The 12096-nt window shown below is 47.3% G+C and overlaps 1 protein-coding gene across 2 annotated transcripts in view; it reads left to right on the forward strand.

Annotated features, from left to right (window-relative positions):
* The window catches only part of LOC144489719 (X-ray repair cross-complementing protein 5-like), a 44860-nt gene that overhangs the window by 10061 nt on the left and 22703 nt on the right, over positions 1 to 12096 (forward strand). For both annotated transcript variants that reach the window (XM_078207570.1, XM_078207572.1), the window contains exons 5-7: positions 505 to 759; positions 6152 to 6335; positions 9772 to 9958. In XM_078207570.1, the coding sequence (XP_078063696.1) occupies positions 505 to 759; positions 6152 to 6335; positions 9772 to 9958 (626 nt within the window). The remainder of the gene's footprint in view (positions 1 to 504; positions 760 to 6151; positions 6336 to 9771; positions 9959 to 12096) is intronic.

A 12096-nucleotide genomic window follows, 5' to 3' on the forward strand; every position in this document is an offset into this window, starting at 1 on the left:
TGAAAGTGTAAGAGCAGGTTTCTGAGGCCTCTGTCCCTAATAGGTCATCATCCTGTATCTATGTAAAAAGAACATGGGCCATTTCCTGTTTTTTATTCATTTGTGGGACACGGGCGTCGCTGGCTGGCCAGCATTTATTGCCCATCCCTAGTTGCCCTTGGAGGGCAGTTGAGAGTCAACCACATTGCTGTGGCTCTGGAGTCACATGTAGGCCAGACCAGGTAAGGACGGCAGATTTCCTTCCCTAAAGGACATTAGTGAACCAGATAGGTTTTTCTGACAATCGACCATGGTTCATGGTCATCAGTGGATTCTTAATTCCAGATTTAAAAAAAATTGAATTCAAATTCCACCGTCTGCCGTGGCGCCATTCGAACCCGGGTCCCCGGAACATTAGCTGAGTTTCTGGGTTAAGAGTCTAGCGATAATACCACTGGACCATCGCCTCCCCTGGTGTGTTTAATAGATTGATGTTCTAATCTGACTCTCTCTGTCTGGGCTCAGGTGCTAAGCGAGTACTGGAGTTGGACCAGTATGAGGGGGAGAAGGGGAACAAGTCCTTCAAGAAGAACATAGGCCACAGTGCCGATGACTCGTTGAGTGATGCTCTCTGGGTCTGCTCCAATCTCTTCAGTGACGTCACGCTGAAACTGAGCCACAAGCGCATCATGCTGTTCACCAACAATGACAACCCACATGCTAAAGACAGCTCCAAAGCACGACTGACCAGAACAAAGGCCAATGACCTGCGAGAGACAGGTAGGCAAACCACTGTTACCATCAAGCATTTGTCAGCGACTGGTTCAAAGATGTTGAATCACAAAGTCCTCACTTAAGATTGCAGTTGCATTGCCGTGAAGTGCAACTTTATGTGAAACAACTTTAAACAAATCAGGTTTTCCCATTAAAACCAATGTAAAAGCTGTCTTTAGAGTCTAGGACATTTCTCAATATGATAACCTGTGAGTGAAAATATTTAACGTTGCTGAATTACTATAGCGGTCGATGAAATAACTTTTGAAATGAAATCAATTTAAAGATATAAATATACTTCGCTCCGGTTTTCTGCCCATCATGCTTGCCGAATCTCCCACGTGCCACACATTCCACTCGCTGACCCTCCCTGTCGTTGCCCCTCCAGCTCCCCGCCTCTTCCACTCCCTCACCTTTCCTCTTGCTACCAGCCCTCTGGCTTATGGCCGCCGCCCCCCCCTCCGATCCTTGACCCTCTGGGTCACTGCAGACCCTCTTCCTCAGCTTGTCACCTGAGAGCAGAGATTTCAGAGGGTTATCGGACTGGGGTGCAGGTCGCAGAGACGGGGAGGGCTGAGGCAATGGATGGATTTGACAAGATTGAAAATAGTGCTTCGCACAAAATTGGAGCGTAAGTAGGCCATTTGGCCCCTCCCGCCTGCTGTGCCGTTCAATGAGATCATGCCTTCATAGAAATCATAGAAACCCTACAGTGCAGAAGGAGGCCATTTGGCCCATCGAGTCTGCACCGACCACAATCCCACCCAGGTCCTACCCCCACATATTTACCCGCAAATCCCTCTAACCTACGCATCTTAGGACTCTAAGGGGCAATTTTAGCATGGCCAATCAACCTAACCCGCACATCTTTGGACTGTGGGAGGAAACCGGAGCACCCGGAGGAAACCCACGCAGACACGAGGAGAATGTGCAAACTCCACGCAGACAGTGACCCGAGCCGGGAATCGAACCCGGGACCCTGGATCTGTGAAGCTGCAGTGCTGACCACTGCGCTACCGTGCCGCCCTTGTACGTTTGTATTTCAAATTCCACATTCCTATCTACCCACAATAATCTTTGATTCCCTCGCCTAACAAGAATCTCTCTACCTCTGCCTTAAAGATTTTCAGTGACCCCCCATTGTCTTCTGAGACAGAGGCCGGAATTTTACCGGCACGCCTGCCCTGATTCCAGGGGTGGGTGAGGCTCGGAGAACGGCATACTCCGTTAGCCTCGGGCGGGATCGTGCGAACCTCGAGCGGACGTGCCAGTAAATTCCGGCCAGAGAGTTCCAAAGTCATGCAACCCTCTGAAAGAAAACAATTCTCTCCATCTCTGTCCTAAAAGGGCAACCACTAATTTCAAAACAGAGCCCACTCGTTCTGGACTCTCCCACAAGAAGAAACATCCTTTCCATGCCCACCTTGTCCAGACTGTTCAGGATCTCAGTTACTTCAATCAAGTCACCCCTCACCCTTCTAAACTCCAGTGGAAACAAGCCCAGTCTGCCCAACCTTTTCCCATAAGATAAACCGCTCGTTCCAGCTACCGATCCAGCAAACCCCCTCTGAAACGTCTCCAACTCATTTACACACTTCCTTAGAATCCCATGGAATCCCTACAGTGCAGAAGGAGGCCATTTGGTCCATCAAGCCTGCACCAACCACAATTGCACACGGGCCCTATTCCTGTAACCCCACATATTTACCCTGCTAATGCGCCTGACATTAGGGACAATTTAGCATAGCCAATCAACCGAACCTGCACGTCTTTGGAGTGTGGGAGGAAACCGGAGCACCCGGAGGAAACCCACGCAGACACGGGGAGAAAGTGCAAACTCCACAGACAGTGACCCAAAGCTGGAATTGAACCCGGGGGTTCGTGGCGCTGTGAGGTAGCAGTGCTAACCGCTGTGCCACCATACCTTCAATAAGACAAAAACTGCACACAGTATTTGAGATGCGGTCTCACCAATGCCCTGTGTAACTGAAGCATACCATCCTTACTTTTGTGTTCAATTCCTTTTGTAATAAGGAATAACATTCTATTAGCCTTCTCATTTACATGCTGTACCTGCATACTAACTTTTCGTGATTCAAGCACAGGAACACCTAGATCCCTCTGCACCTCGGCATTCTGCAATTATTCTCCATTTAAGTAATGCTGATTTTTTTATTCTTCCTGCTAAAGTGAACAACTTCACATTTTCCCACATTATACTCCATCTGCCAGATTTTTGCCCACTCAACCTATCTGTATTCATCTGCAAACTCACGTCCCCTTCACAACATACTTTCCTATCTATCATTGTACTGTCTGCAAATGTATCTCCCATGTCTTTGCTTCCCTCATCTAAGCCATTGATGTAAAAGGTTGAGGCCCCAGCACAGACCTCTACAAGACTCTGCTCATGACCTCCTGCCCTGCCAATCAGACAAAGACCCATTTATACATACTCTCTGTTTTCTGCCAGCCAGCCAGTCTTCTATCTAGGCTCAAATGTTACCCCCTACATCGTGAGCTTTTATTTTTCACAATAATCTTTGATGCTTATCAAATGCTTATGAGAGGCATGGACGGTGTGGATAGTCAGATGCTCTTTTCTAGGGTAGGAAAGTCAGGTACTAGGAGACATAGGTTTAAAGTGCATGGGGGAAAAGTTTAGAGGAGATGTGCCGAGGCAATTTTTTTTACACAGAAGGTGATGAATGTCTGGAACGCGCTGCCCGGGGAGGTGGTGGGAGCGGGTACGATTGCGGCATTTACGGGGCAACTAGACGAATACATGAATAGGATGGGAATGGAAGGATACGGGCTCCGTAAGTGCATACGGTTTTAGTTTAGACAGGCATCATGATCGGCGCAAGCTTGGAGGGCCGAAGAGCCTGTTCCTGTGCTGTACTTTTCTTTGTTCTTCTTGCTTTGCTTTCTGGAAATTGAAGTACAGCACATCTACAGGTTCCCCTTTATCCACAGTATATGGTACTCCTTCAAAGAATGCCATTAAGTTGGCTAAACATAATTTCCCTTTCACAAAATCATGCTGACTTTTCCCAATTACCTTGGGATTTTATAAGTGTCCAGCTATAGCCTCCTTCATAGAATCATAGAAACCCTACAACACAAAAAGAAGCCATTCGGCCCATCGAGTCTGCACCGACCACAATCCCACCCAGGCCGTACCCCCACATCCCTACATATTTACCCACTAATCCCTCTAACCTACGCATCTCAGGACACTAAGGGCAATTTTAGCATGGCCAATCAACCTAACCCGCGCATCTTTGGACTTAACAATCAATTCTAACAATTTTCCCACGGCAGATGTCAAGCTAACTGGCCTATAATTTCCTGTTTTTGGCCTCCCTCCCTTCTTGAATAGAGGGGTTATATTTGCCACTTTCCAATTTGATGGAAACTTTCCAGAATCTAGAGAATTTTGCAAAATTAACACCAATGTATCTACCACCTCATTTGTTCAAGACCCTAGGATGAAGTCTATCAGGACCCGGAGACTTGCCAGCCTTAGCTCCATCAGTTTGCTCAAACCACTTCTCTAATGATTGTAATTTCACCAAGTTCCTCTCCCCTTTCCACCTCCAGATTTACAGATATTTCTGGAATGTTTATGTATCCTCTCCAGTGAAGACAAAATCCAAATATGTGTTCATTTTGTTGGCCATCTTCCTATTATCTACGATTGTCTACCCATTGGGGGACGTGGTGGCACAGTGGTTAGCACTGCTGCCTCACAGCACCAGAGACCCGGTTTGATTCCCGGCTTGGGTGACAGCCTGTGTGGAGTCTGCATGTTCTCCTCATGTCTGCGTGGGTTTCCTCCGGGTGCTCCGGTTTCCTCCCACAGTCCAAAGATGTGCAGGTTAGATGGATTGGCCATGCTAAATTGCCCCTTAGTGTCCAAAAATGTGTAGAATCATAGAATCCCTATAGTGCAGGAGGAGACCATTCGGCCCATTGAGTCTTCACTGACAATCCCACCCAGGCCCTATCCCCATAACCTTATGTATTTACCCAGCTAATTCCCCTGATACTGTAGGTTAGGTGGATTAGCCATGGTCAATGCATGGGGTTACAGGGATAAATCGATTGGGTGGACCTGAGTAAGATGTTTTTTCGGAGAGTCGGTGCAGACTCAATGGGCTGAATGGTCTCCTCCTGCACTGTAGGGATTCTATGGTTCATTCTCACTCTCTAGAGGACTCACTTAACTTGCTAATTTCCTGTTTAAACACCTGTAGAAACACATGCTATAAGTTTTCACATTTCTAGCCATCTTCCTCTCATAGTCTAATTTCTTTCTCCTGATTAACCTTTGGTCATTCTCTGCTGTTCTTCACATTCTAACCAATCCTCTGGCCTGCAGTTATATGCTTAAGTTTGACAGTTTCCTTAACTTCTTTAGTTAACCACAGAAGTGGGTCCTCCCCCTCCAAATCTTTTTAATACTAGAAATTTGCTTATTCAGAATATTCTGAAATAGCCCCTTAAATGTCTGCCACTGCTTGTCTATTGATCTGTCCCCTAGCCTAATCTCCCAGTTCATTTAGCTAGCACAACTTTCATGCCCACATAGTTGCCTTTATTTAAGTTTAAAATACTAGCCTTAGGCCCACTCTTCTCCCTTTCAAACTATTCAGTCGTGTTGAAGCAGAGTTAGACAGTGTAGTGGCCAGACCAGTGTTGTACTGTGCATTGGAGCTTCATCGAACAACCCCTTCACTGCTTCCACTGTCCTGATTGTCACCTGAAGCGTGGTTCTGTAGGGATGGCCAGAAGGCTGTTTCCAACATGGGTTGGTGTCCTGCCAGCCAGCATCTAAAGGGAAAGGGTAACTAAAGGGAAGGGTAAGACCTGCAGTCCACGCCAGCTTGCCCTGTGACGTGATGGTACGAAGACCGGAACTAAACACTTCTTCCTCTCTTTCCTCATTCTATCCCTCCACCCCCCCCCGCCCCCCACCCCCCTCCCCCCCGCCCCTTCCCCCACAGTCACCGACATAGTCTGCTAATCAAGGCAAATAAACAGGCCCAAAGTCAAACCCGTCAGGCAACCAAAACCAGTCTAGGAGATCACAGATCAAATCTGATTTTTTGTACTTCACAATCTTTACCCTCGTCAAGAACTGGGTCTAGCTCCAACTTAAAGAATCTGAGAAACGTTGCAGGGAAAATTGCTGATCATTTTTGTCAAAAGACTGGGCGGAATTTTCCCGTCCCGCCCACCACGGGAATCGTAGCGAGCGGGACATGGAGCCTGGGGGGTGAGCGTGGCTTTAAAATCCCGCCCATTATCTCGCGAGCAATAATAACAGAAGCTTTGCCTATTGCTGCTATGCTGTGAATGGCGTGTCTTTGTCTCTGCCCTTGTCTGTGTACAGGTATCATCCTTGACCTGATGCATCTGAAGAAGCCTGGTGGGTTTGACATGTCTCTCTTTTACTGCGACATTGTCAGTGTATCAGAGGATGGGGATGCAGCTGTGCAAGGCGAGGGGTCAGCCAGGTTGGACGATCTGCTTCGGAAAGTGTGGGACAAGGACTACAAGAAGAGGACCGTCACCAGGTCAGCAGTCACTCAGAGTAGCACCGCGTCTCCTGGGTCCTCGGAGAGTTACTAATGTACTCCCTGCGGACCTTGGCAGACAGAACGTCCGTGTTCATGCACACAATCTGCTCAAATGTACGGACGATCTTCATTGATTAGGCACTCAGGGCATGTTTCCACTCGCAGGGAAGAGCGAAACCAGAAGCCGTCAACACCAGGTAGTGACCAGGCCAGGAATGCAGGAGAAATTTCTTTACCCAGAGAATGATGGGAATGTGGAACTTGGCTACCACAGGGTTGTAATGAATGGTGTAGCTGCGTTTAGGGAGAAGCTGGATGAGCATGAGAGAGAAAATCATTGGCCGGTTACGCTGATAACGCGAAAGGGAGAGGGGAGGGAGAAAGTTCATAGGAAGCGGAAATACTGGCATGCAGCTGTTGGGCTGAATGGCCTGTTTCTCTGCTGCATCTCTTATGTTGAAACATCATAAAGTGCATCATGTTCCTTTGACAGGAATCGGCCATACAAAGAATTGAGTACAGCACAGGAACAGGCCCTTCAGCCCTCCAAGTCTGCGTCTGGACACAGGATGCCTTTCTAAACTAAAGACCTTTTGTCTCTACGCGGTCCGTATCCCTCCATTCCCGGCCTATTCATGTATCTGTTAAACGTTGCTATTGTATCTGCTTCTACCACCTCCTCTGGCAGTGAGTTCCAGGCACTTACCACCCTCTGTGTAAAAAAACTTGCCTCTCACATCTCCTTTAAACTTTCCCCCTTTTGCCTTAAACCTCTGTCCCCTAGTAATTGACATTTCTACCCTGGGAAAAAGACTCTGACTATCCATTCTATCCACGCCTCTCATAATCTTGTAGACTTCTATCAGGTCGCCCCTCAGCCTCTGACGTTCAAATGAAAACAAATCAAGTTTGTCCAATCTCTCCTCATAGCTGATACACTCCAAACCAGGCAACATCCTGGTAAACTTTTAATGTGGCGATCAGAACTGTATGCAATATTCCAAACATGCCCTAACTAAAGCTCTATACAGCTGCAACTTGACCTGCCAATTTTTGCACCCTATGGCCCAACCGATGAAGGCAAGCATGCCATACGCCATCTTGACCACCTTATCCACTTGTGTTGCCACTTTCAGGGAACTGTGGACCTGTACGCCCAGATCCCTCTGCATGTTAATGCTTCTAAGGGTCCTGCCATTTACTGTGTATTTCCGTACTGCATTGGACCTTTCAAAATGCATCATCTTTGATTTGATTTGATTTATTATTGTCACATGTATTGGTATACAGTGAAAAGTATTGTTTCTTGCGCACTATACCGACAACGCATACCATTCATAGAGAAGGAAAGGAGAGAGTGAAAAATGTTTCAGCCATAGCTAGGATGTAGAGAAATATCAACTTAATGCAAGGTAGGTCCATTCAAAAGTCTGATGGCAGCAGGGAAGAAGCTGTTCTCGAGTCAGTTGGTACGTGACCGTATCTTTTGGTGGAAGAGAGAATGTCCGGGGTGTGTGGGGTCCTTGATTATGCTGACTGCTTTGCTGAGGCAGCGGGAAGTATAGACAGAGTCAATGGATGGGAGGCTGGTTTGCGTGATGGATTGGGCTACATTCACAACCTTTTGTAGTTTCTTGTGGTCTTGGGCAGAGCAGGATCCATACCAAGCTGTGATACAACCAGAAAGAATGCTTTCTATGGTGTATCTGTAAAAGTTGGTGAGAGTCGTAGTGGACATAGCAAATTTCCTTTGTCTTCTGAGAAAACAGAGGCGCATTCGTCTGGATTAAATTCCATCTTAGTCATGATGTGGAGATGCCGGTGTTGGGCTGGGGTGAACACAGTAAGAGTTTTAACAACACCAGGTTAAAGTCCAACAGGTTTATTTGGTAGCAAACACCATTAGCTTTCGGAGCGCTGCTCCTTCGTCAGATGGAGTGGAAATGTGCTCTCAACCAGGGCACAGAGACACAAAATCAAGTTACAGAATACTGAGTAGAATGCGATTCCCTACAACCAACCAGATCTTAAAGATACCGACAATGTGAGTGGAGGGAGCATTAAGCGCAGGTTAAAGAGATGTGTATTGTCTCCAGACAGGACAGCCAGTGAGATTCTGCAAGTCCAGGAGGCAAACTGTGGGGGTTACTGATAATGTGACATAAATCCAACATCCCGGTTTAGGCCGTCCTCATGTGTGCGGAACTTGGCTATCAGTTTCTGCTCAGCGACTCTGCGCTGTCGTGTGTCATGAAGGCCGCCTTGGGGAACGCTTACCTGAAGATCAGAGGCTGAATGCCCCTGACTGCTGAAGTGCTCCCCCACAGGAAGAGAACAGTCTTGCCTGGTGATTGTCGAGCGGTGTTCATTCATCCGTTGTCGTAGCGTCTGCTAAGGCTTTCCCAATGTACCATGCCTCGGGACATCCTTTCCTGCAGCGTATCAGGGAGACAACGTTGGCCGAGTTGCAAGAGTAGGTACCGTGTACCTGGAGACTGTCTGTATACAATACACATCTCTTTAACCTGTGCTTAATGCTCCCTCCACCCACATTGTCTGTATCTTTAAGATCTGGTTGGTTGTAGGGATTCGCATTCTAATCAGTATTCTGTAACTTGATCTTTGTGTCTCTGTGCCCTGTTTGAGAGCACATTTCCACTCCATCTGATGAAGGAGCAGCGCTCCGAAAGCTAATGGTGTTTGCTACCAAATAAACCTGTTGGACTTTAACCTGGTGTTGTTAAAACTCTTATTAAATTCCATCTGCCCTTTCTCCGCCCAAGTCTATCCAGACTATCTATATCCTGCTGCATCCTCTGACAATCCTCCTCACAAACATTGGTAAACATAGCAACTATTTTCCACACACACTTGAACAGTGAGATAATGACCAGATCTGTTTTTTGGAGGTTAATTTGACAGGACAGAGCTTCCCTGCTCTCCAAAGTAAAGTTTATTTATTAGTCACAAGTAAGGCTTACATTAACACTGCAATGAAGTTACTGTGAAATTCCCCTTGTTGCCACAGCCTGTTCGGGTCAATGCACCCTAACCAGCACATCTTTCAGAACGTGGGAGGAAACCGGAGCACCCGGAGGAAACCCACGCAGACACAAGGAGAATGTGTAAACTCTACACAGACAGTGCCCCGAGCCGGGAATCGAACCCGGGTCCCAGGCGCTGTGAAGCAGCAGTGCTAACCACTGTGCCACCGTGCCATCCTCCATGTGGTGCTGTGGGATCTTTTACATCCAACTGACCAAGTCGTCAGGACCTTGGCTTAAACCCCACCGCCCCCCATCCCTAAACTGCCGCCTTCTTCAACCGCTTAATGTGCATCAGAATGTCTTTGAGTTTCAGCCCCTGTTAAACTCTCTGTTCCGGTGCCGCTTGTATTTGATGTCCTGTTTTTTTTTTGTTTTGTTTTGGCCAGGCTGAACCTGAAGCTGGGAGAAGGCGTGGAACTTTCAATCGGAGTTTACAATCTCGTGCGGTGTGCCAGGAAACCCAGTGCCGTCCGCCTGTACCGAGAAAGCAACGAGCCCGTCAAAACCAAAACCCGCTGGTTTAACGGGGCGACGGGCAGTCTGCTCCTGCCCAGCGACACCAAGAAGGCCCAGGTAAAGGACGGTGAACCTATACCGTGCTGAATTAAAACGTCAACTCCTGCCTGACCAAAGGCAAAACACTGCGGATGCTGGTAATCTGAAATACAAACAGAAAATGCTCTTTCTTAATTCATGAACGAGATGTGAGTTATTGTGCATCCCTAATTGCCCTCGAGAAGGCGATGATGAGGCGTTTTCTACACCTGCTGCACTCTGCGGTGTGAAGGCACATCCACAGTGCAGTTTCATCATGACTTTTGACACAACTGAGTGGCTTTCTAAGTCAATCAGAGGGTAGTTGAGAGTCAGCCATGCGGTTCTGGATCCTCAGACAGGCCAGACCGGATAAGGACGGCAGATTTCCTTCTCTAAAGAGCATTAATGAACCAGATGGGTTTTTAACAACAATCGGGTAATTTCATGATCACAGACTAATTTCCCCTTTATTATACAGCTCTGGCGAAGGGTCATCCAGACTCGAAACATTGGCTCTTTTCTCTATTCACAGATGCTGCCAAACCTGCTGAGATTTTCCAGCATCTTCTCTTTTTCTCCCCCAGTTGCTGTGGTGTGGTTTGAACTCGTGCCTCTAGATCGATGGCATGGTGGCACAGTAGGTTAGCACTGCTGACTCACAGCACCAGGGACCCGGGTTCGATTCCTGGTTTGGGTCACTGTCTATCTGGAGTTTGCACGTTCTCCCCGTGTCTGCGTGGGTTTCCTCCGGGTGCTCCGGTTTCCTGCCACAGTCCAAAGATGTGCGGTTTAGGTGGATTGGCCATGCTAAATTGCCCCTTTAGTATCAGGTGGACTAGCTAGGGTAGATGCATAGGTTTATGAGGACAGGGCTTGGGTGGGATTGTGGTCGGTGCAGACTTGATGGAATGAATGGCCTCCTTCTGCACTGTAGGGATTCTCTGATTCTATCATTAGTCAAAACCTCTGAATTACTCATCTAGTAACAGAACTCCCCTTTTATTGTATCCCTTGTGCGTACTGTACAGAGAGAAACAAGAGTTAATGTTTTAGGTTGGTTGGCTAAGGTTACTGGGGAGAATTTAAACTAGATAGGTTGGGGGGAGGGGAGCTAGAAGAGTTGACTAGGATCAAGGAACTAATTGATGGGGTGGAGGATGCAGGGGTAAGGGGAATTACAAAATTAATGGTAGAGGAGAGAGTGCAAGTGAATGAAGGCGGTAATTTAGATAAGGGAGTAGAGGGAGAGGGTGTTCGCGACTCATCAAAGCGGGTCCAGATAAAAGCTGGAATAAGGACACTTTGCCTGAATGCACGAAGCATTCGGAACAAGGTAAATGAGTTGATGGTGCAAATCAGCACAAGTGGGTACGATCTAGTGGCCATTACAGAAACGTGGCTGAAAGGTGACCAGGACTGGGAGATGAATATCCAGGGGTATCAGGCGTTTAGGAAGAATAGACAGGAAGGAAAAGGTGGTGGGGTCGCGCTATTAATAAGAGATAATATCAGGGTAGTACTGAGGGATGACATAGGCTCTGAGGAACAAAACGTGGAATCATTATGGGTAGAGATGAGGAATAGTAGAGGGAGAAAGACACTAGTAGGTGTGGTATATAGGCCCCCAAATAATAATGTTGAGGTAGGGAGGGCTATAAACAAGCAGATAAGGGATGCGTGTCAAAACGGAACGGCAATAATCATGGGGGACTTCAACATGCACATTGACTGGCAGACTCAAGTCGGTAAGGGTGGAATGGAGGAAGAGTTCTTAGAATGCTGTCGGGATAGTTTCCTTGAACAGCATGTTACGGAACCGACGAGGGAACGAGCTATTTTGGATCTGGTATTGTGTAACGAGGTAGGTAGAATTAAGGATCTTATTGTGAAGGACCCTCTTGGGTCTAGTGACCACAATATGGTCGAATTTCTGATTCAGATGGAAGAGGAGAAAGTTTGGTCCCAAACCAGTGTCCTCTGTTTGAACAGAGGGAAATATGATAGGATGAGGGATGAATTGGCTAAGGTAGACTGGGAGAGCAGGCTGGCAGGTAGGATAGCTGAGGAACAGTGGAGGATTTTTAAGGAGATCCTTTTCAGTTCTCAGCAAAAATATATTCCAGCAAAAAACAAGGATTGTAAGAAAAGGGAGAACCAGCCGTGGATAACGAAGG

Source organism: Mustelus asterias, unplaced genomic scaffold (assembly GCF_964213995.1).
Source record: "Mustelus asterias unplaced genomic scaffold, sMusAst1.hap1.1 HAP1_SCAFFOLD_2469, whole genome shotgun sequence".
Lineage (NCBI taxonomy): Eukaryota > Metazoa > Chordata > Chondrichthyes > Carcharhiniformes > Triakidae > Mustelus > Mustelus asterias.